Below are 23529 nucleotides of genomic sequence, written 5' to 3'. Positions count from 1 at the left end.
ACCTAAACGAAACATTTTTTGTCGACCGCCGAATCCCGGATCGGCAGATCGATCTCCACCCACCAAATCTATGTTTGTGCCGATCTCACTCACATTTCTCCGCCGATCTCCCCTCTCGATTTCGTCTTCTTGCCGACCTCCCTCACTCGAACCGGAGCCGACCTCGATACGACTAGAACCAACATTGCCGGTCTCACCATCGGCATCTCTACGCAAACTTCTTGATGCCAACCGAGACCGGCCGACCCCATTGGAGCGAGCTCCGACAACATCGCCGTCCCGAAGACCGATGTGCCGAGCTTCATTGCCGAGCTCGCAATCACAGCCGACCTCGATCGGGCGAGCTCCGACCACATCGCCGTCCCGAAGACCGATGTGCCGAGCTTCATTGCCGAGCTCGCAATCACAGCCGACCTCGATCGGGCGAGCTCCGACCACACTGCCAACCTCAAGACCGATGTGCCGAGCTCCATTGCCAAGCTCGAAATCGCGGCCGACTTCGATCGGGCAAGCCCCGACCATATCGCCGATCGGGAGATTAAAGCGCCGATCTCCAGGACCGATCTCCCGATCTCCCGATTGATGCGCTGATCTCCACTGCCGAGCTGCCGAGCGCCCGATCTCCCGATCTCCCGATTCGCCACTTCCGCCGACCACACTAGCGATTCCTTCTCGCTCTCTATCTCTCGAGATCGCCCGACCGATTGGAACAGTCACGCCGACCTCCAACAGGTGGATCTTGCCGATCGACAACCTTGGCCGATCTCATACGAACTCGAGCGGCGGCTAGGGTTATTGATGGGCGTCCACACAACAAAAAGGAAGGAGAGGAAAGAAGAAGAGAGAGAAAGCACAAATACTAAAGTAAAGAAAGAGAGAGAAAGTTACCTTCTTATGGAGTGGAGGAAGTGAAGAAAAAGGAGAAGAGAGTGGATACATAAATAAGTAAATAAAACGGAAATTTTACTGCCATAATCCGTCACCTCGATCCGCGACACGCCCCGTTTCCGGAAATCCATCGAATACCGCGCTCAAAGGAAGGACCGTCGGATATTCACGGTGTCTCTCGAAAGACGAGCCTGGCATTTACAAAAAAAGCTACTACAGCAATTTCTTCCCTAAAGGCAAACCGAGACAATCTGTGCCGAGCAGGCATATTACGAACGATTTAAGTATGCCCGCCGATCGCAGAAAGACTGCCACTCTCCGGACTAAGGGGGGGACTATTGTTGGATATGGGCTACGCCCAATATGCCACTCGGCCCAACGACACTCATTAGTTGCATTCTCGGCCCAGCGAGATTGGAAGCAAGTCATTAATTCCCGCAGAAGGGCAATCTCGGGAATTCGTGGAGGAAACCCTAAACTCTCCTAGGTCAACAGTCTCCTATAAAAGGAGAGGGCATTTATTGGGATTATCATCCTGACCCGCGGACAATACCCCCAGAGCAATACTTTGCATCGAAAACTGCTATTATCTTTCGTATAACTCATCTTGTTTTCAGTTCGTCATTTTAAGCTTACTAGTTCGTCTGTGGACTAACAAGCTCTAATACGATTTGTTTAAGTGACGATCTCACGTTTTCCCCGATTAATAAAGAACTTGCTCGCTCTTTCCCACAAACTCTTTATTTGTTTAAGCTGTGTAATCCCCGGTACAAACACCTATGCTTCTCAAAACCGCTTATGTTGGTAGTTGTTAGATAGATAGTTCTGATTTCGTCTGCTTTTATCGATTTGAGTCTGCGAAATTGTGGTTCAGAATAGTGAATGAAACTTACAATTCGAAGTTATATGCTACGATTTTGATGTATTACTGTTGTTACTGTGAGAAAAAGACTATGATGACTGTTAAAACTAAGCTATCTTAAGCGTTCGAGATGAACTTGAATCCACTCGTTTGCTACAATGGTGCCTTGGAGTAGCTAATCATCTTAGTTTTTCAGGGTACTATGTTGTTTCGTGTAATCTGAGTATATGATCTTCTCTTTAATGGTTGTTTGGTCACACTTCATTATTTACTTGGTATGATATATCAGGCTCATCATTATTGTTTTTACAGGAAGAACGTTATTGTAACTTCATTTGTTTTGGTATGCGAGATTTTTAAGGTACCGGGTTGATCTACTTTTGAAATTTTTTTGCATTCCTTTAATACTGTTATCTGAAAATTCACATGCTTCCATTGTATCTTCTTTATTTTCAGGTCGTATTTGCTCTGATTCTCATGGCAAGAGATGGTAGTTTGAAGGGTTTATCAAAAGAGTGGACTTTGATGGGGTCCTTGACTGCATCAGGACTCCCTGCAGCCATTTATGCAGTGCAGAACACTTTGTTGCAGATCTCATACAGGAATCTTGATTCCTTGACTTTTTCAATTCTGAATCAGACGAAAATCTTTTTCACAGCATTGTTTACATTCATAGTACTAAGGTAACCTTCTTTCCCCTCTTCTTATGGTATTAAGCTAGTGCCTATATCACATTTATGTTTAGAGATTTGTTATGTGATTCCCTGAATAAAGATTTTTTTTGGCTGCTTCTGTGTTCCAAAGCTTCTGTGAAACTGCTCCATGACAGTAGGATGAGATTGTTTTATTAAAGATAAGGCAACTGTTTGATCTGACTGGGTTTGTCTTTTCTTGTTTCCTTATTTTCAAAAGATATTGTTTGCTTGTTTTATTCTGATATCTTTAGTGGGGTTTAAGGAGTTAGTGATGAATTCATAGTAACTCGATCATATTCAGACAAGGCCCAGTTTATGTTTGAATAGTCAAAAGTGTTTAACTCATCATCTCCAATGACATATTGTAGGCAGAAGCAATCAATTCAACAAGTAGGAGCTTTGTGTTTATTGATTATGGCAGCAGTCCTATTAAGTGTTGGTGAAGGCTCTAACAAAGGTCCAAGTGCCAGTAATTCAGATCAAGTGGTATTTTATGGGATTATCCCGGCCTTGGTAGCCTCATTGCTCTCTGGTTTAGCCTCATCTCTATGTCAATGGGCTTCTCAGGTCAACTCAGAGTTTAAAATGTCACATTCCAAACAGAAAAAATATCTGTTGTTCGATTTCATACATAGCCTTACTGTCTCGCTGTTACAGGTCAAGAACCGTTCATCATACTTATTGACGGTTGAGATGTCAATTGTTGGAAGCCTCTGCTTGTTAGTGAGTCTCCTTAAATTTCCAGATGGTGAAGCGATTAAAAGATATGGCTTCTTTCATGGCTGGACTGTTTTAACACTGGTAACTACTGATCTCTTTTATTCCCCATTGAACGATTCTGTTGATATAGAAAAGCTTTTAATTAAGCACTGTGACTGTTCTAACAAAGGTCCCAGTAATAAGCGATGCTCTTGGTGGAATTCTTGTTGGCCTAGTTACATCACATGCCGGTGGTGTAAGAAAGGTAAAAAACATCTAAAAAATACCTCCCAATCAGTTTTTACATAATCAAAAGCTAAAAAATATAATGTGTTTATTGTGTTTATGTGTTTGCAGGGATTTGTGATTGTGTTGGCATTACTAGTGTCGGCGCTACTTCAGTATGTGTTTGAAGGAAAACCGCCGTCATTGTATTGCCTGGTGGCTCTTCCTATTGTGATGACAAGTATCTCATTATACCAGAAATATCCATACACAATAAGAAGAAGAAGAAGGTCTAAAGATCCATTCACAGATTAGCTGCCAAATTCAACAATGGGATATATATATCTTTACATGCGGTAATTAAATTATTAACTAGAGATGATAGTTGTGATAACTAATGTAACATTGGAAGATGTTAATACATAGAATGAGTTCAATTGTGACCATGTAATTGTCAATACTTAAACAAATTTTAAAGAATCAAAAGGGAATGTCATATTTGTAATTCCTCTTTCAAAATTTGAGTTTTTTTTTTTTAATTATGTTTTAGAATTGTCAAACTAATACGACGTCGTTCTAGTGTTTTTTTTTTTTTTTTTTTTTTTTTTTTTTTTTTTTTTTTNGCGAAAAAGCACAAAAAGCAAAACCCATTCTCGAACCCAAAAAGGCGAAGGCGATCGATCTTGGTGGCCGGAGGAGAATCATGGCGACGGCTAAAGGAGCAAAGAGTGCGTCGAGTATGGGCCCTATGGTTTTGTTTTATTCCATTCTGCTTACGCTTCAGTACGGAAGCCAGCCTCTGATCTCCAAACGCTGTATCGGGTAATGATCTCTCTGTAACCAACCTGAACCTATGCTTCTCTAAATCGCTCGCTCGCTCATGTTGGTGGTTGATACTCGTGTTCCTACTTTGTGATTTCGTGCGTTTATTTCGGAATATGCGAGATTTAGTTTTTTTTTTTGGGTTTAATTAACTGTTGTTATGCAAAGATGTAGTTCTGATTTCGTCTGCTTTTGTTGATTCAATCTGCGAATTGTGGTTCATGATAGTGAAAGAAACTTAACAATTCGAAGTTATATGCTACAATTATGATGTATTCCTGTTGTTACGGTGAGAATATGACTGTTAAACGAGATGAATTTGAATAAACTCGTTTGCTACATTGGTGTCTTGAAGTAGTGTTATTCATCATAGTTTTTCAGGATACTATGTAATGCTTCGTGTAATCAAGAGTATTTTGATATTTTGAGTTACTTTTGCTGATTTCGTCATCTATGCTCGAATTATGAAGCTAACCTAACAGCAATGTGCTATGGATAGTTATAACCTAGTTGGATTGGTCACTAGACCATTTGTTTGTTTCTTCTTATACTGTTTATAATGGATTGATTTTCACTGTAATGGTTTAGTCACACAGCATTATTTACTTGGTACGGTATCATATTAATCATTATTGTTTTTACAGGAAGGAAGTTATTGTAACTTCATCTGTTCTGACGTGCGAGATTGTTAAGGTACCTGATCGATTGTCTTCTTTGTACTTTTTAAAGTTTTGCTTTTATGTAATACTGTTTTCTGAAAATTCACATGCTTCCGTTGTATGTCCTTTCTTTTCAGGTCGTATGTGCTCTGATTCTCATGGCAAGAGATGGTACTTTGAAGGGATTATCAAAAGAGTGGACGTTGATGGGATCTTTGACTGCATCAGGACTTCCTGCAGCCATTTATGCCTTGCAGAACAGTTTGTTGCAGATCTCATACAGGAGTCTTGATTCCTTGACTTTTTCAATTCTAAATCAGACGAAAATCTTTTTCACAGCATTCTTTACATTCATAATCCTAAGGTAACCTTCTTTTCCCTCTTCTTATGGTCTTGATTTTGTGATCGAACTTGGAGCTTTGTATTAAGCTAGTGCCTATATCACATCTATGTTAGAGATTTTGTTATGTGATTGCCTGAATAAAGTTTTCTTTGGTTGCTTCTGTGAAGCTCCTCCATGATAGTAGATATCTTATTCAAATGGTTTTATTAGTTAAGGCAACTGTCTGATCTGATCGGATTTGTCTTTCTTGTTTCCTTATTTTCAAAAGATGATAAAACGCTTCTCAAGAGGTTTGCTTGTTTTATTCTGATAGCTTTAGTGGGGTTTAAGGAGATAGTGATGAATTCATAGGAGCTCGATCATATTCAGACATGGTACTGTTTATGTTTGAAAGGTCAAAAGTGTTTAACTCATCATCTCCAATGAAATATTGTAGGCAGAAGCAATCAATTCAACAGTTAGGAGCTTTGTGTTTATTGATCATGGCAGCAGTCCTACTAAGTGTTGGTGAAGGCTCTAACAAAGATTCAAGTGCCAGTAATTCAGATCAAGTGGTTTTTTATGGGATTATCCCGGTCTTGGTAGCCTCAGTGCTCTCGGGTTTAGCCTCATCTCTATGTCAGTGGGCTTCTCAGGTAATTCAGAGTTTAAATATGTCACATTCCAATAGAAAATTATGTAGTTCAATTTTATACATAGCCTTACTGTCTCACTGTTACAGGTCAAGAAGCATTCATCATACTTAATGACGGTTGAAATGTCAATTGTTGGAAGCCTCTGCTTGTTAGTAAGTACCCTTAAATCTCCAGATGGTGAAGCGATTAAAAGATATGGCTTCTTTCATGGTTGGACTGCTTTAACACTGGTAACTACTGATCTCTTCTTTCCCCATTAAACGCTTCTTTAGATAGATAGAAAAACTGTAAGTTTGGATTGTTTGTAAGCACTGTGATTGTTCTCACAGGTCCCAGTAATAAGCAATGCCCTTGGTGGAATTCTTGTTGGCCTAGTCACATCACATGCCGGTGGTGTAAGAAAGGTAATACAAAACAAAAAAAAAACACCTCCCAATCAGTTTTTACACAAACAAAAGCTGAAATATATAATGTCTATATGTGTTGCAGGGGTTTGTGATTGTGTCGGCATTACTAGTGACAGCGCTACTCCAGTTTGCATTCGAAGGAAAACCTCCGACATCGTATTGCCTGGTGGCTCTTCCTCTTGTGATGAGCAGTATATCACTGTACCAGAAATATCCATACCTTGACAAGAAGAAGAAGAAGAAGAAAGTCTAAGAAGCCTTGTCCATTTATAACAGAGTAGCTACCAGTATTAGTAACTAGATGATAGAGTGATTCTTGGTCCACGCAAAAAGGCTTTGTATTACTTAAAACATTGGAAGATGTTAATACATGGAATGAGTCCAGTTGTAAGGCCGATACCTTAAAAGTACTAGATATGAGTATTTAACCCACAAACCCTTAGCATAAATGCAATCCTTTATCCAATCCCCACTACACCAAAATTCAAATTTTAGCAAACACAAAGATGGTAAAATCGATTTAAAAGAGGCACAAAATAACACATCTATTACATTTACTAAGATCATCCAAATCTTTCTCATAATATAAAACGTGTGATTTCAATCTCGTCAATAGCAAAAACTAAAAAGAAGAGAGAGGCGAGGAGGAAGGATGATGGGCCTGGGGAAGGATTACAAGCTAGTGTTACTGGGGGATCAAAGGGTCGGCAAAAGCAGCATTGTCAATCGTCTCAAGCACGGTAATTTCGAAGACAATTATGAGGTTAGTCTTAAGCCCCATCCAACACGATAGGATGACTTCTTATATTTTTTTGGTCTTGTTGTTTATAATGATCGTCTAGTAGACCTTTAGATACGTGTTTCTAGATGTTTTCAGACACGAGAGATTCTTCAAATCTGCTTTTCTTCTCGGAATCAAATATAGTTGTTTGACGAATTCTAGGGTTTCTTTATGGTCTGAATTTGATAAATCGCAGGCTACAATAGGAGTAGACTTTATGTCCAAAAGAGAGCGTTATGAAGACTGGAATTTTCGTCTACTCATGTGGTAATAAATACTTTATCCCTCACATTCACATAACGACGACTCTCAGTCAGTATCATATATTCTCCACTGATCAGGTCTCCTTTTCATGATGATGCGCAGGGATATATCTGGACAAGAGAGATTTCAAAGCTTGGTACCCAATTTGATCAGAGTTTCTCCTGTTGCACTTATTGTCTATGATGTATCCGGTTAAGTCTCTTATTTTAACTCTATCCATGTTCTTTTTTGCTTTCTCAGTACTCAAACAATAATTACTTACTTCCAATTCTCAAATTTTTTGCAGATAAGCAAACATTTTCAAACACATCTAAGTCGGTTGCACAAGTTCGTGCAGAAAGAGGAAGCAATGTCGTTATTGTTCTTGTTGGTAACAAGACCGATCTTGTTGACAAAAAGGTACATAACAAAACAAACCTATATTATATATAACCAAAGCAAAAGAAATACTTGAATTGTGTGTGATGTGATTGATTCAACAAAAACAGGCAAGTTACAACAGAGGAAGGGGATAATAAAGCTTGTGAGTTTGGTGCTTTGTTCATGGAGACTAGTGCCAAAGATAGGTTCAACATTCAGGTACACACAAGTCGATCTGATCTAATAAATATTTTCTAAGTGGAAAAACAAAAAAAAAACTTAACTTGGTTATTGTTGTTGAGTGCAGCCTTTGTTCTCTAAGATTGGATCGGCTTTACATAGAAACGAGGAGAGCTGCGCAAAATCATCTCAGGCAGAGCATCAACTAGAGAGCTCAACAAAATCTTAAGGCAAATTGTTGTTAAATGACTCAGCAGCTTAAGCAAAATAAAAATATCGGACTGATATTATTAATTGTTACAATGAAGACTTTTTATTGGGTGGGATTAGACTAAAAATATATCTGTAAACATTGGTTTATTCTTCTAATCTCTGTAATTTCTGCTACTTTGAGATTTTACATTATGATTAGTAAACACTCGATCGATACTTAAATTAATCAACAACACACTCGTGTGAGACATATGGATGACGTGTCAACCAATTTTTCCATTGTCACCAACAATAAAATAGAAGAAAGTCACACACTTTTTAGAGTCTTTCAGCAAAAACCCAAACCTGAGAATTTTTGTTGCTCTGCGGCTCAAACAATGTTAGTGATATATATATATATATATATNATCACTGTACCAGAAATATCCATACCTTGACAAGAAGAAGAAGAAGAAGAAAGTCTAAGAAGCCTTGTCCATTTATAACAGAGTAGCTACCAGTATTAGTAACTAGATGATAGAGTGATTCTTGGTCCACGCAAAAAGGCTTTGTATTACTTAAAACATTGGAAGATGTTAATACATGGAATGAGTCCAGTTGTAAGGCCGATACCTTAAAAGTACTAGATATGAGTATTTAACCCACAAACCCTTAGCATAAATGCAATCCTTTATCCAATCCCCACTACACCAAAATTCAAATTTTAGCAAACACAAAGATGGTAAAATCGATTTAAAAGAGGCACAAAATAACACATCTATTACATTTACTAAGATCATCCAAATCTTTCTCATAATATAAAACGTGTGATTTCAATCTCGTCAATAGCAAAAACTAAAAAGAAGAGAGAGGCGAGGAGGAAGGATGATGGGCCTGGGGAAGGATTACAAGCTAGTGTTACTGGGGGATCAAAGGGTCGGCAAAAGCAGCATTGTCAATCGTCTCAAGCACGGTAATTTCGAAGACAATTATGAGGTTAGTCTTAAGCCCCATCCAACACGATAGGATGACTTCTTATATTTTTTTGGTCTTGTTGTTTATAATGATCGTCTAGTAGACCTTTAGATACGTGTTTCTAGATGTTTTCAGACACGAGAGATTCTTCAAATCTGCTTTTCTTCTCGGAATCAAATATAGTTGTTTGACGAATTCTAGGGTTTCTTTATGGTCTGAATTTGATAAATCGCAGGCTACAATAGGAGTAGACTTTATGTCCAAAAGAGAGCGTTATGAAGACTGGAATTTTCGTCTACTCATGTGGTAATAAATACTTTATCCCTCACATTCACATAACGACGACTCTCAGTCAGTATCATATATTCTCCACTGATCAGGTCTCCTTTTCATGATGATGCGCAGGGATATATCTGGACAAGAGAGATTTCAAAGCTTGGTACCCAATTTGATCAGAGTTTCTCCTGTTGCACTTATTGTCTATGATGTATCCGGTTAAGTCTCTTATTTTAACTCTATCCATGTTCTTTTTTGCTTTCTCAGTACTCAAACAATAATTACTTACTTCCAATTCTCAAATTTTTTGCAGATAAGCAAACATTTTCAAACACATCTAAGTCGGTTGCACAAGTTCGTGCAGAAAGAGGAAGCAATGTCGTTATTGTTCTTGTTGGTAACAAGACCGATCTTGTTGACAAAAAGGTACATAACAAAACAAACCTATATTATATATAACCAAAGCAAAAGAAATACTTGAATTGTGTGTGATGTGATTGATTCAACAAAAACAGGCAAGTTACAACAGAGGAAGGGGATAATAAAGCTTGTGAGTTTGGTGCTTTGTTCATGGAGACTAGTGCCAAAGATAGGTTCAACATTCAGGTACACACAAGTCGATCTGATCTAATAAATATTTTCTAAGTGGAAAAACAAAAAAAAAACTTAACTTGGTTATTGTTGTTGAGTGCAGCCTTTGTTCTCTAAGATTGGATCGGCTTTACATAGAAACGAGGAGAGCTGCGCAAAATCATCTCAGGCAGAGCATCAACTAGAGAGCTCAACAAAATCTTAAGGCAAATTGTTGTTAAATGACTCAGCAGCTTAAGCAAAATAAAAATATCGGACTGATATTATTAATTGTTACAATGAAGACTTTTTATTGGGTGGGATTAGACTAAAAATATATCTGTAAACATTGGTTTATTCTTCTAATCTCTGTAATTTCTGCTACTTTGAGATTTTACATTATGATTAGTAAACACTCGATCGATACTTAAATTAATCAACAACACACTCGTGTGAGACATATGGATGACGTGTCAACCAATTTTTCCATTGTCACCAACAATAAAATAGAAGAAAGTCACACACTTTTTAGAGTCTTTCAGCAAAAACCCAAACCTGAGAATTTTTGTTGCTCTGCGGCTCAAACAATGTTAGTGATATATATATATATATATATTTTGCTTTAATTTGTTGAAATTTCTGAAATCGAACACACAGTTTTTGTTTTTATGGATTACAACGTCGTTTTCTCGAACCTTTGTAATGGGGTTTTAAGGGTTTAAGCAACCCAAGTGGATTAATCGTGATTTTTGCTTGCTTTCTTTCTTTTCTTGCAGATTTGAGCGATTTGAGCTAAATGGGTTTCAGATCGGTTTATCAATCCCTCACGGAACTGTTCCCACATGTAAGAAAGCTCTGATCTTTGTGTGGGTTATAATATGAGACACTATGTTTTGTTTCTTATAGAATCGGTTTCTCAGTAAATGTTAGTATAGGAGTATTTTATTAGATCCAAGCAGCGAAGAACAAGGAAGCGTCTTTATTTATTATTCTCATTTTAATATTCAATTAATGTTACGGCTATGTACTACTACTATGCAATGATTGACTCACGTGCCTTTACATTTTCATTTGTGTATGATAAATATATTACAGATTGATCCAAAGATTTTAAGAGTTGTTGCAATTGAGCACCAANCACGGTAATTTCGAAGACAATTATGAGGTTAGTCTTAAGCCCCATCCAACACGATAGGATGACTTCTTATATTTTTTTGGTCTTGTTGTTTATAATGATCGTCTAGTAGACCTTTAGATACGTGTTTCTAGATGTTTTCAGACACGAGAGATTCTTCAAATCTGCTTTTCTTCTCGGAATCAAATATAGTTGTTTGACGAATTCTAGGGTTTCTTTATGGTCTGAATTTGATAAATCGCAGGCTACAATAGGAGTAGACTTTATGTCCAAAAGAGAGCGTTATGAAGACTGGAATTTTCGTCTACTCATGTGGTAATAAATACTTTATCCCTCACATTCACATAACGACGACTCTCAGTCAGTATCATATATTCTCCACTGATCAGGTCTCCTTTTCATGATGATGCGCAGGGATATATCTGGACAAGAGAGATTTCAAAGCTTGGTACCCAATTTGATCAGAGTTTCTCCTGTTGCACTTATTGTCTATGATGTATCCGGTTAAGTCTCTTATTTTAACTCTATCCATGTTCTTTTTTGCTTTCTCAGTACTCAAACAATAATTACTTACTTCCAATTCTCAAATTTTTTGCAGATAAGCAAACATTTTCAAACACATCTAAGTCGGTTGCACAAGTTCGTGCAGAAAGAGGAAGCAATGTCGTTATTGTTCTTGTTGGTAACAAGACCGATCTTGTTGACAAAAAGGTACATAACAAAACAAACCTATATTATATATAACCAAAGCAAAAGAAATACTTGAATTGTGTGTGATGTGATTGATTCAACAAAAACAGGCAAGTTACAACAGAGGAAGGGGATAATAAAGCTTGTGAGTTTGGTGCTTTGTTCATGGAGACTAGTGCCAAAGATAGGTTCAACATTCAGGTACACACAAGTCGATCTGATCTAATAAATATTTTCTAAGTGGAAAAACAAAAAAAAAACTTAACTTGGTTATTGTTGTTGAGTGCAGCCTTTGTTCTCTAAGATTGGATCGGCTTTACATAGAAACGAGGAGAGCTGCGCAAAATCATCTCAGGCAGAGCATCAACTAGAGAGCTCAACAAAATCTTAAGGCAAATTGTTGTTAAATGACTCAGCAGCTTAAGCAAAATAAAAATATCGGACTGATATTATTAATTGTTACAATGAAGACTTTTTATTGGGTGGGATTAGACTAAAAATATATCTGTAAACATTGGTTTATTCTTCTAATCTCTGTAATTTCTGCTACTTTGAGATTTTACATTATGATTAGTAAACACTCGATCGATACTTAAATTAATCAACAACACACTCGTGTGAGACATATGGATGACGTGTCAACCAATTTTTCCATTGTCACCAACAATAAAATAGAAGAAAGTCACACACTTTTTAGAGTCTTTCAGCAAAAACCCAAACCTGAGAATTTTTGTTGCTCTGCGGCTCAAACAATGTTAGTGATATATATATATATATATATTTTGCTTTAATTTGTTGAAATTTCTGAAATCGAACACACAGTTTTTGTTTTTATGGATTACAACGTCGTTTTCTCGAACCTTTGTAATGGGGTTTTAAGGGTTTAAGCAACCCAAGTGGATTAATCGTGATTTTTGCTTGCTTTCTTTCTTTTCTTGCAGATTTGAGCGATTTGAGCTAAATGGGTTTCAGATCGGTTTATCAATCCCTCACGGAACTGTTCCCACATGTAAGAAAGCTCTGATCTTTGTGTGGGTTATAATATGAGACACTATGTTTTGTTTCTTATAGAATCGGTTTCTCAGTAAATGTTAGTATAGGAGTATTTTATTAGATCCAAGCAGCGAAGAACAAGGAAGCGTCTTTATTTATTATTCTCATTTTAATATTCAATTAATGTTACGGCTATGTACTACTACTATGCAATGATTGACTCACGTGCCTTTACATTTTCATTTGTGTATGATAAATATATTACAGATTGATCCAAAGATTTTAAGAGTTGTTGCAATTGAGCACCAACATGATGTTGATGAAGCTGCCTCTGTTGTTATTTCTGATATGTGTTCTTTCTCTTCCCCTAATTCCACTCAACCCCTCAACAAGAACAAGTCCAAGGTTTCCGATGACCTTCCTTACTTGAAAGGTATGTTTTGTTTTAGCTTCTGTAATTTTGGTCTAAGCTTGAGGTTTGCTTGTTTTAAGAAATTGGGTTGTTTTGAAATATGCAGCTGAACGTGATATGCAAACTGAAGATGGGAGTTTGTCTCTGTCTCAATGGCTTCAACCATCTAAGCTTCCACATAGTTACCTTGCACTGCTCAACGAAGAAGCAACGCCTCTTATGCCACTTTCTCCGGATTTCCTCGTGGAGAAAGTGGTTCTGCCAGATCGTGGCGAAGCAACTGGCGTAGGAGGAGGAATCTCAACCATGTATTCTTTTGACAACGTTGGTGGTTCTTCTTTGGTGAAACCTTCTATTCGTGTACAAAGCCGTACCAACAATGAACTCTCTGTAAGCTTCTCAACACATCTCTACTTGTCTTTTTTTTTTAATATCCTTTTAGCACATCTGAAAAGTTGTATAAGCTACTTGCATCTTTTTATGTCAGGGAAGTAGCAGTAAGGTTCCTGTGGTTAGACGTTCTTCTCGAAAGTCCGTGCAGCCATGGGCCCCAGACTACTCTGAGGTCAAGTTTCATCACATTATTAAAGTAATGTCTGATCTGAAAAGTTTCCTGTTTCGAGGAGCTAACTTCTGTTGACTGTATCAGAAGCTGAGAAGTTGGAAAAAACGGAACAACAACAACCGTGACTTCCCACACTTCTTTGGCATAGACAGAGATTTACCCTCCAAGCAATCCAAAAGAAACAATTCCCAATGTTATACTAGTGAGCGTGTAAGTTCCACATATGATGATCATGCTTTGTGATTTCATCTGTTGTTTCGTGTTATATAAACCATTGATTCTACTCTTTGTCAGGATCGAAAGCAGCGAATTAACGATAACATCAAGAAATTAGGGGAATTGCTCCAACAGAAAGTTGAGGTAACATTATTAGAATTATAGATTTTCTCACATATTTACTCATGAGAGTGTGAAGTTGATGTTTGTAATCTTGTAGGATGATCAACCTGAATTGACACTGAATGCCATTATTGATCATGTTAAGCTTCTCCAGCTACAGATGAAGGTATTGTCTTGCTTCTTTTCTTCTTTATCAACTTGTTTATATAGAGCAAATAGATGAAGGTAAATGGTTTAGAAGGATGTAGTCAAATGCAAACCAATAACTCTGAATCAAAATCCAATTAAAAACCGAACCAAAAAAATCTCAATCTAAAGCTTTCAGTTTACTTGGTTTGGCATAAAAACTTCAAGCGTGTATGGTGCGATAGAGAAAGCCAAATGCAAACCAAGAGCTCTGAATCAAAAACCCGAGAAATTTTGTGATGTGACTTTTTTGGTTATTATGGATATAGGAGTTAAGTCGGAGCAGGCTGGGAGGAGAACCAGTATCTCGACCTATGACATTCATTGAGGTAATACAGTTATTCATCTGCAGCAAAGATAAATGATATATAGTATGTGTTTGGTTTCTAGAGTGAATATATGTTGACAGAGTTTTGTTGTTTGTAATAGGGATACGGTCACTACATTCATCACGAGCAGACGATGACAAAGTCTCTAGAGGAAGTAATGGAAGATCTGCTAACAAATGACTTCGATGCTGCGGCAAACTTGTTGGAGAGCAAAGGCCTTTACTTAATGCCTTTGTCCACTGCCCAAGGCTCTTGCTGACTCCTCACACAAATGCCACCTCTTCTCCATCTGCAAATCCCAAACACATGGAATCAAAAACAAAGTAAAAAAAAAAAACCTTTAATTAAGACCACTCTTCTGTTTAGTATAAACAACTAGGCCATCAAATCTTTTTTTTTTTTTTGTCTAATGACAGAGATCAGAAAACTTCCTCAATCTCTTATCTTGTTTATGAGATATTCCAAACCAATGTTACCAAAATTTCAGTGGATCCAAAAGTCTTCACATTCTTAAGATTAATTACTTATTCCGGACTAAAATCGAATGAAGATGATGATGACGTGTCAACCAAAGTGGCATCGTCAGCAGAAAAAGGCACCAAGTCACACTTTCACCTAAATATATATTCTCTGTTTAGTGAAAGAGAGAGAGAGATGAAAAGCTTAAAGCTTTAAACAGAGCAAAGTACTAGTGTTTTTGTATTAACAATCTCTCGCTTCTTCTTCATTCAGATCCCACCAACTATAGATTCTATTTTGGTTCTTTGGGTCTTGCTCAAAGTTTCTGATTTGCTCAATTCGTCGAGTTTGCCGTTCGAAATCCCAGTGAAATGCGTGGTCTTGATCGATGGTTAGCTGACGCAGTCAGATCAGATTCATTAGATCACAATGGTCAAAGCCTCGGCGGAGGATTGTTTCTCGACGAATCTGCTCCTTCCTCGTCTGTCTCCTTTGTCTCCTCTAAGGATTGTTCCGTCAATTCGTGTCGATTTATCCGAAAGTCGAGTTTTTTCAAGTTTAGGAGACGAAACGGGACAAGGGAACCTCCTCTGTTATGTTCTGTCAGTTTATCGATAAATGGTGAAGAAGAAGAAGGTGAAGGGTACAATAATGGCCGAAACGGGTATAAATCGGAGAAAGACTCTGTGTTGATCGGTGGTTGTCAAAAGGCGACGGAGAAACTTAGGGTTAAGGGAAATGGAACTGGAGCTCTCAACACGACCAAGCATTTGTGGGCTGGAGCTTTTGCAGCTAGCTGGAGCTTTTGCAGCTATGGTTTCAAGGTCACTCCTTCTTCTTTACTTTTTCTATGAAGTTCCGATGGTTTGGTAGTCTAAAGTTGTAGACTTTTAAGTGTTTGGGGGTTCTTTAGTGAGAATGCTTATAGAGATTTTGTATTGATTTGGTTTGTTGTAGTTTTGGTGGCTCATTGGGTTTTGGTTTGAGTTGAGCAGAACTTGCATTGCGCCTCTTGAGCGGATGAAGCTAGAATACATTGTTCGTGGAGAGCAAGGGAATCTTCTTCAACTCATTCAGAGGATTGCTACAACTGAAGGGATCAGAGGATTTTGGAAAGGGAATTTGGTTAATATTCTCAGAACTGCTCCGTTTAAGTCAATCAATTTCTACGCATATGATACATATAGAGGCCAGCTTCTGAAATTGTCTGGGAACGAAGGAACTACAAATTTTGAAAGGTTTGTTGCTGGTGCGGCTGCTGGAGTAACAGCTAGCTTGCTTTGTCTACCACTTGATACCGTAAGTGAAATAAGAAGAAAAACTTCCTTGAGCTTCTTCTTGTACCATTCACTTGAGGTTCTTTAGCATTGCTTTTGTGTCGATCTGCAGATAAGAACGGTTATGGTGGCACCTGGTGGAGAGGCATTAGGTGGTGTAGTTGGTGCATTCCGTCATATGATTCAAACGGAAGGTTTCTTTTCCCTATACAAAGGTCTTGTACCTTCACTTGTTAGTATGGCTCCATCAGGAGCTGTGTTCTACGGTGTCTATGATATTTTAAAATCAGCTTACCTTCATACACGGGAAGGTAAGAAACGGCTTGAACACATGAAACAAGAAGGTGAAGAACTTAACGCTTTCGATCAACTCGAGCTTGGTCCCATGAGAACTTTGTTATATGGAGCAATCGCAGGGGCTTGCTCAGAAGCAGCAACTTACCCGTTTGAAGTTGTGAGAAGGCGTTTACAAATGCAGTCACATGCCAAAAAGTTAAGCGCGGTGGCTACTTGTGTGAAGATAATTGAACAAGGAGGTGTTCCTGCTCTATATGCAGGCTTGATTCCCAGCTTATTGCAGGTATGATTCCATAACTCTGTCATAAGTTAATCTCTTAAGTCTGTCTTACAGATTTGTTAATCCTCTCATAATTGCAGGTTTTGCCTTCCGCTGCCATCAGTTACTTTGTTTACGAGTTCATGAAAGTTGTCCTGAAAGTTGAATCAGCACAAGGCAATAAGCAATGAGAAAGAACACGATTACTGGGCTTGTTGCAGAAGTTGCTTCAGAGTTTTTTCGTTTTTTTGGTTTACACTGATCCTTTGGAGTTTTTTTTTCCCTTTTTTACAAAAACAGATAGGTTGTGAAACGTTTTTTTGTAAGAAATAATAAGTAATATGGTTTGCTGTGTTCTCTGATATATAAACCTTAAGCTTGCTCGTACAAAATGATCTAAACATACAACAATCACTGTCTATTTTTCATCAACGTAACAGAATGTTTGGAAGAATGCCATAAAGACGGGAAAACAAATGAAAATAGATTCTGTTTCATAAGTAGAATCACAACTGCCTTTAAGACATCAAGCCAAGACCGCACCATATGAGACTCTTTGAGTTCTCTTTTACTGTTGCCATCCATATTGTTGGTTTCTCGCACCACCCATAGGGTTCTGACCTCTCCAGAGCCACTAGATCCACCGTACTGACCACCACCTTGTAGGTAATTAGGCGGTCCAACACCATAGCCACCTGGTCTAGGACCGGCGCCATATGGTGCACCTCGACCTTGTGGAGGATATGATCCGCTGCTGTAACCTCCACGGCTCTGATTATTATAACCACCAGTCTGGTTTCCACTAGGAGGGTACCTGTTTGGCCAGAGCTGCAGTAATCACAATTAGTTAATTACATATTTTTTTAGTACTATTTAAAAAGGGATTGTCTCAATAGACATAACCAATAATGTCTTTGAAATGTCTATTGAGATTTGTCAATGTGATGGGCATCTAATTTTATTGCGGGTAATTCTTATAAATAGTACCTTCTCTATATTACAAAGGATGATGTTTTAGAATTTTCACCAAGATTAAAAATAATAAACAATGTATTATTGTTAATTAATTTTGTTTTTTATTCCTTTTAGTTATGCTTTTTCTAACACTTGTCATTCAATTACATGCATACATTGATTTATGTATTGTATAAGTAAAAACAATTAATAGTTATTTGGTTTTGAAAATAAAAATGCATTAAATACACTAAAGAAAATCATCCTTTGTGATTAAAAAAAAATTCTAAAACATCATCTATTCTAAAACATCATCTATTCTAATACAGATAGAGTACTAAAAAATATTTTGTTTCCAAATCTAGCATAATATCTCTAAAATTCCAAAAATAACATTTTATTTGAAATTAATTTTTCAAAATATTAATTCTTACCCTTCAAAACTAAATCCTAAATGTAAAATTAATAACCCAAATCTTTAAATTTTTAAATTTTGTTAAATAGTGCTATTTTGGAAAATTTGTGAAGTATATGTTATTTTTGTCTATAAAATATATTTTAGTGCTATTTTAGTGTAGTTTGAGTTTGATTGATGTGTGCTTGAGTTTGTTGTACCTAGGCTGATATTTTTGTCTTTGTTGAATTGATTTGTTTTGTATAGAGGATCGTGACTCTTGCTTCAAGGCAACTGAAGAAATTTATGTTGCTATTGAAGATGGACAACAACTTTGTTGAGAAGCTCCCAGCTATTTTGGAAGGTATAGACCTATGTCTCCATGAGTTCTGAATCACCCTTCTGCTACATTGCTCGAATTGAGAAGGATCTCTCCAGCTAGTGATTTGTTTCAGTCTCCAAAGAATGGTAAGTGGTACTTAGTAACACTTATTTTGATTGTTTCTTAATTGTACTAGTCTTAGTCTTACAATGTAATTTTTTTTTTCAGAAAAGGTTTGAACGTGTTAAATCACACAAGAAATTCCTCTGGAAGTTTTTTCCATTATCAAGGATAATGGAGGTTCCATTAGTGAAAAATGAGTTTGTTGCCCAAGAACTCTTCTCCGTACGTGGAAGTTAGTGTTTTTTTTTTTCTATACATTCCACTAGATAATTGGTTTTGAAATGTATAGTCATAATAGTTACGAAAAAGTAAAAACTAATGTATCGTTCATTTGTTTTAAGGGAGCTATCGTTAGAATTTTTGATGAATATGATAAAAACTAATGCGATGTTTTCAACTATTCATTACTCAATAACTTTTGCATAAAAGTGAAAGACGAATATGCATGGAGGATACAAAAAAGTTTTAAATTTTCTCGGTATTGTTACGACTTTTCATCCCCCTTCAGAAAACCAAATCTTCGTATCCAACAAACAAAAATAAAGTCTTTTCACGATATTGAAAAGAAAAATATATACAACAAATTAGAAATTGTCTTTGAAGTTGTTATTACTCACCCTGAGCGTTCGGCGTGTTCGGGTTATTCGGGTCAGTTTGTTCGGTTTTGAGAAAATTCGGTTTTTGAAAAATCCTACCGAATTGAACCGAAATTAAATTCGGTTCGGGTTGATCGGTATTCGGTTTATTCGGGTCGGTTATTAGATTTTAAATCAATTCCGAATCTAAACCGATTTTTTTCTAGTTTGGTTATTTTAAACCGAATAAACAAAAAATTGCGTTAGTGGGCTAAATTAACAAATAAACCCACCAAATTCATAATGGACCTAATATAGATAAAAATAATGAAGATAATGGACCTAAATGAATCTGAAAACAAATTACAAACCCAAATCCATTAGGGTTTTCAGAGATATGATGGTGTGCAGCTGCATGGAGCTATGACGGCGAAGATCAACGGTTCTTGGGCGTCATTTTTTCACCTGCCATCATCAAAACTACATGAAAATCGATTAACAACAAGAAAGATAAACACAACACAAGTACCTTAAACAAAGTAACAAACCTAGAAGCATAATGAATAATCTCTGAATTCGAAGTTCAAACTCTAACTCTAAAGTTCTCTAAATCGATGTTATCAAGACATAGGAAGAGTTTACAGAACAAATAAACAAACGAAAATTCAAATAAGAAGAAAGAATAAGAGCTTACCCTTAACAATCTTGTGGTTAAAGGTTGAATCTGAAAATGATATATCTTAAACATGATTGAGATTTGAGAGAATGAAAGAGGATGTATTGATGTAGTAGATGATAAATTGATAAAGGAGACAATATGTGATGATGATTATTGATTAGATCGGAGAAGAAGGAGAACAAGATAACTGGTGAGGTTTCTCTCTCGGAATCGCAGGAGGCAGAGGGGAAGAAGAAGAGAAACAAAAATAGGGTTAGGCTTATATATGGCTACGGAATCTAATTAACCGATCGGTCCGATTACCGAACCGAACCAAACCAAAAACCGATTCCCCAAATCAATTGCGCCGAACAATGCCGAACAATTACATTTAATCTCTTTGGTTTGGTCCGATAACCGAAAAAATCGGATTGTTCGGTTCGGTTTGATCGGTTAATGCCGAACGCCCAAGGTGAGTTATTACGATCAACTCATGTGGAAAAAAAACACTAATTATCTGGAAAGTTACAATAAGTTAGAAATTGACTTGGAATTTGACAAAGACTAGTTATGTGTATTTTTAAAATAAAGTCTTACGTGTTTTTGTAAGAAATATGGTTTGTTGTGTTCTCTGATATATAAAAGCTTGCTCGTACAAAATGATCTAAACATACAACAATCATTGTCTATTTTTCATAAACGTAACATAATGTTTGGAAGAATGCCATAAAGACGGGAAAACAAATGAAAATAGATTCTGTTTCTCAAAGGATCAGTCTTCATAAGTAGAATCACAACTGCTTTTCAGACATCAAGCCAAGACCGCACAATATGAGACTCTTTGAGTTCTCTTTACTGTTGCCATCCATATTGTTGGTTTCTCGCACCACCCATAGGGTTCTGACCTCTTCCAGAGCCACTAGATCCACCGTACTGACCACCACCTTGTGGGTAGTTAGGCGGTCCAACACTATAGCCACCTGGTCTAGGACCAGCGCCATATGGTGCACCTCGACCTTGTGGAGGATACGATCCGCTGCTGTAACCTCCACGGCTCTGATTATTATAACCACCAGTCTGGTTTCCGCTAGGAGGGTACCTGTTTGGACCAGGTGCTCCACCACGGGGCTTTCCATAGTAATGGCTGACAGGTCCACCAGCAGGTAATTGGGGTGGTGGTACGTTGTTGTTCATAGGGTGGTTTGGTCCAGCAGGCCAATGTTGTGGAGCGGCATGAGACTGACCAACACCGTGTTGCTGTGGAGGTAAACGAGAATGTTGCTGCTGTGGATGCTGTAGTTTCTGCTTCTTGGCTGCTTCCTCGTTATGTCGCATCTGTTGCCGCTTTTTCTTTGTCTGGAACTCATGTGATGATTCATATGTTGGTAGACTGTTGACATAAGACAATTTCAGTTTGAGCTGAATCAGTCACTACTTATTTCTTGATCGTTAATAGCTGATGTAAGATGAACCAAATGGGGTCTCATAACAAGAAACTTTAGAGAATTTGATTACCTCTTTGGATCACACGGAAGCGGATCGGTCCAAAAGTACTCAGCATCAAGAGCATCCTTTGCGGATATTCTCTGTACGAACAGACAGATTAAAGGACTTAAATGTCTACACCAAGGCTCTTGATTTCGGCAATTTGCTAACATTTCCAGACAATAGTTGTATTAAAAACTCTTTGGTACCTGGGATGGGTCAAGCACCAACATTTTCTCAAGTAGTTCAAGGGCATGGCGATCAAAGCTATAGCAGAAGAGGAAAGGACCAAATGAGATGTCTCCTGGACTAAAGTAACTGTTGTCTAAAAGTATCGCAACTACTTAGTGGTTTACACTTACTGTCTATAGATCTCTCTTACGCGTCTCTTTAAGGGCCTAGGTGATTTCATCTGGTTATACCAAGGCATCTTGGAAACTCCAGGCCAATTGTTTTCATCAGGTGATCCACAAAGTTCATAAATCTTAGTCAATTGTTCATTCTGGAAAAACAAACATTCAAGTAAAATGCTAAGTTGAAACATTATCAAAGAACACTTTACTAATACCCATCGGTAATAATCAAAAGATGATATACTGACCTCAGTTTTCCCAGTCAAGATTGGTTTTCCATTCAAAAGTTCAGCAAATATGCATCCAACTGACCACATGTCAATCGCTGGCCCATATTTAGTTGCACCAAGTAGCAATTCAGGGGGCCTACAGCAATCAACAATGCATTAAGTAGAGAGCAAAATGCACATATAAGCACTACTTATTCTTTTATCTCTTTTATGTATATAACTTCAGAGTTGTAGGCATACATACCTATACCACAATGTGATAACACGGTTTGTAAGGTTTCCAGTATGATCATGAGAAAATGAACGAGCAAGCCCAAAATCCGCAAGCTTTAAATTTCCCTCATTGTCAATAAGTAGATTTGAACCTGCACCGAGATATTATAGGTTAGCTAATAGCTAGCTAATAAAGGCAGGAGAACCAAACAGTCAACAATGAATGTTTTGGAATAGTCACCTTTTATATCACGGTGAAGCACTTGATTCACATGACAATAGTGAAGCCCGGTGAGCAGTTGCTTCATGTAACACTTTTTTTTACATATGTTCAAATGTCAGACAAAGTCGGAACAATAAGGTTTTTGCAAAGGCTACTACAACAAAGTATCTAGCCATGCAATACCTTTATCTGAGGGACAGTAAATCTCAGTCCAGGACGATCAGCAAGTCCAGTCAAGTCATGATCCATGTACTCAAATACCATGTATATTCCACCCTTGTATTTGTTATTATCTAAAAATTGAAGCAAAATAACAAGCTTTAGGCAAGAGTAAAGATGTTTATATATCATAGCCGTATCTACGTTCTACAGCAAAAAAAAATTAGAACTTGAATTCCACTAACCTGGCTTTCCTTGATCATCCCTATCTCGACCTTTTAAAGACAAAAACAATCACAAAACTCTACATATCAAACTTAACGCCTCATTTAACAGAATTTATAAAGCAATTACAAGATAAGATAAGGGTTGCTTATTACCTGGAGAAGTCACAATCTCTTTTAAATGGATAACATTTTCATGATGTAGCTTCTTCAGAATTTTAATTTCCCGGATAGCTGTTATCGGAAACTTCACAGCAAACAGTGATAAGAAAACATAAGTCCTCATGGACTGACAAAGTTTGCAACTTCTCTAAGCTAATAGTCACATATAGCTTACCCCTTCTCTTTCATTGTCCATACGGATCTTTTTAAGAGCCACGATTTCACCAGTTTTGATTTCTTTAGCCATGTAAACCTGGCTGCAAGACCAAAGCCAAATATATAAATCTAAACCCCAACTCATATAGGCAGAACTACTATATCAAGCATACAATAATCAAACAATCTTAAGAAACTGAGGATTCCCAATTCACTCAATTCAACAAAATCAAGCTTATAGAGATAGAGGCAAGGTTAACAATACAGGTATCAACACCTACCTAACCTATATGGAATTATACAAACGAAATCGCTTAAAAATTAGATCTTGAGCACGAAACCAAATCAATTCGAATAAAGGAACAAAACCCAGATAAAGAAAGAGACAAGAATCGAGGGAAGCATACCCGTAAGTTCCTTCACCAATCTGTTCTAGCTTCTCGAAGCAATCGACACTACGAGATCCCCAAATCGGAGGTGGCTCTTCAAGATTCAACTGCCCAAAAGCCGCACCCGCCATTATT

The 23529-nt window shown here is 37.5% G+C and overlaps 8 protein-coding genes and 1 long non-coding RNA gene across 12 annotated transcripts; 8 read left to right on the top strand and 1 right to left on the bottom strand.

Moving 5' to 3' along the window:
* Window positions 1881–3837, top strand: LOC104727145 (CMP-sialic acid transporter 5-like). The gene is made up of 7 exons (XM_019232148.1): window positions 1881–1921; window positions 2063–2111; window positions 2207–2433; window positions 2814–3012; window positions 3103–3246; window positions 3335–3409; window positions 3502–3837. Exons 1-7 carry the CDS (start codon window positions 1881–1883, stop codon window positions 3682–3684), a joined length of 918 nt encoding a protein of 305 aa, XP_019087693.1. The 3' UTR covers window positions 3685–3837.
* On the top strand, window positions 3999–8658 carry LOC104727144 (CMP-sialic acid transporter 5). 2 transcript variants are annotated; one of them, XM_019231488.1, is made up of 8 exons: window positions 3999–4191; window positions 4836–4884; window positions 4988–5214; window positions 5630–5828; window positions 5915–6058; window positions 6158–6232; window positions 6318–6445; window positions 8456–8658. In XM_019231488.1, the coding sequence occupies exons 1-8, from the start codon at window positions 4073–4075 to the stop codon at window positions 8496–8498; spliced, it is 984 nt and encodes a 327-aa protein (XP_019087033.1). In that variant the 5' UTR covers window positions 3999–4072; the 3' UTR covers window positions 8499–8658. The 2 variants fall into 2 exon arrangements, with proteins under 2 accessions (XP_019087033.1, XP_010444464.1); XM_010446162.2 differs by lacking the exon at window positions 8456–8658 and having other exon boundaries at window positions 6318–6648.
* On the top strand, window positions 7092–8207 carry LOC104727142 (ras-related protein RABH1a-like). The gene is made up of 5 exons (XM_019231490.1): window positions 7092–7283; window positions 7383–7471; window positions 7567–7679; window positions 7769–7859; window positions 7948–8207. The coding sequence occupies exons 2-5, from the start codon at window positions 7460–7462 to the stop codon at window positions 8047–8049; spliced, it is 318 nt and encodes a 105-aa protein (XP_019087035.1). The 5' UTR covers window positions 7092–7283; window positions 7383–7459; the 3' UTR covers window positions 8050–8207.
* LOC104727141 (ras-related protein RABH1a-like) lies at window positions 9102–10217 on the top strand. Its single transcript, XM_019231489.1, has 5 exons — window positions 9102–9293; window positions 9393–9481; window positions 9577–9689; window positions 9779–9869; window positions 9958–10217. The coding sequence occupies exons 2-5, from the start codon at window positions 9470–9472 to the stop codon at window positions 10057–10059; spliced, it is 318 nt and encodes a 105-aa protein (XP_019087034.1). The 5' UTR covers window positions 9102–9293; window positions 9393–9469; the 3' UTR covers window positions 10060–10217.
* On the top strand, window positions 10363–10970 carry LOC104727140. Its single transcript, XR_758182.1, has 3 exons — window positions 10363–10422; window positions 10610–10677; window positions 10929–10970. It is a non-coding gene; the product is annotated as an uncharacterized LOC104727140 (long non-coding RNA).
* Window positions 11092–12207, top strand: LOC104727139 (ras-related protein RABH1a-like). Its single transcript, XM_010446159.2, has 5 exons — window positions 11092–11283; window positions 11383–11471; window positions 11567–11679; window positions 11769–11859; window positions 11948–12207. Exons 2-5 carry the CDS (start codon window positions 11460–11462, stop codon window positions 12047–12049), a joined length of 318 nt encoding a protein of 105 aa, XP_010444461.1. The 5' UTR covers window positions 11092–11283; window positions 11383–11459; the 3' UTR covers window positions 12050–12207.
* LOC104727138 lies at window positions 12353–14819 on the top strand. Its single transcript, XM_010446158.2, has 10 exons — window positions 12353–12412; window positions 12600–12667; window positions 12919–13084; window positions 13170–13453; window positions 13551–13628; window positions 13713–13838; window positions 13923–13988; window positions 14065–14133; window positions 14423–14482; window positions 14583–14819. Exons 2-10 carry the CDS (start codon window positions 12620–12622, stop codon window positions 14739–14741), a joined length of 1056 nt encoding a protein of 351 aa, XP_010444460.1. The 5' UTR covers window positions 12353–12412; window positions 12600–12619; the 3' UTR covers window positions 14742–14819.
* On the top strand, window positions 15122–17138 carry LOC104727137 (probable mitochondrial adenine nucleotide transporter BTL3). 2 transcript variants are annotated; one of them, XM_010446156.2, is made up of 4 exons: window positions 15122–15765; window positions 15899–16240; window positions 16331–16798; window positions 16876–17138. In XM_010446156.2, exons 1-4 carry the CDS (start codon window positions 15313–15315, stop codon window positions 16963–16965), a joined length of 1353 nt encoding a protein of 450 aa, XP_010444458.1. In that variant the 5' UTR covers window positions 15122–15312; the 3' UTR covers window positions 16966–17138. The 2 variants fall into 2 exon arrangements, with proteins under 2 accessions (XP_010444458.1, XP_010444459.1); XM_010446157.2 differs by having other exon boundaries at window positions 15200–15765; window positions 15937–16240.
* Window positions 20438–23525, bottom strand: LOC104727136 (cyclin-dependent kinase C-2). 2 transcript variants are annotated; one of them, XM_010446155.1, is made up of 12 exons: window positions 23413–23525; window positions 23025–23106; window positions 22844–22934; window positions 22709–22738; window positions 22488–22597; window positions 22323–22395; window positions 22113–22233; window positions 21887–22004; window positions 21648–21787; window positions 21495–21552; window positions 21316–21386; window positions 20438–21190 (listed from the first exon to the last, which is right to left on the bottom strand). In XM_010446155.1, exons 1-12 carry the CDS (start codon window positions 23523–23525, stop codon window positions 20653–20655), a joined length of 1545 nt encoding a protein of 514 aa, XP_010444457.1. In that variant the 3' UTR covers window positions 20438–20652. The 2 variants fall into 2 exon arrangements, with proteins under 2 accessions (XP_010444457.1, XP_019088754.1); XM_019233209.1 differs by lacking the exons at window positions 21887–22004; window positions 22113–22233; window positions 22323–22395.

Source organism: Camelina sativa, chromosome 11, assembly GCF_000633955.1.
Source record: "Camelina sativa cultivar DH55 chromosome 11, Cs, whole genome shotgun sequence".
Classification (NCBI taxonomy): domain Eukaryota; kingdom Viridiplantae; phylum Streptophyta; class Magnoliopsida; order Brassicales; family Brassicaceae; genus Camelina; species Camelina sativa.
This window is presented reverse-complemented; position numbering and strand designations above follow the sequence as displayed.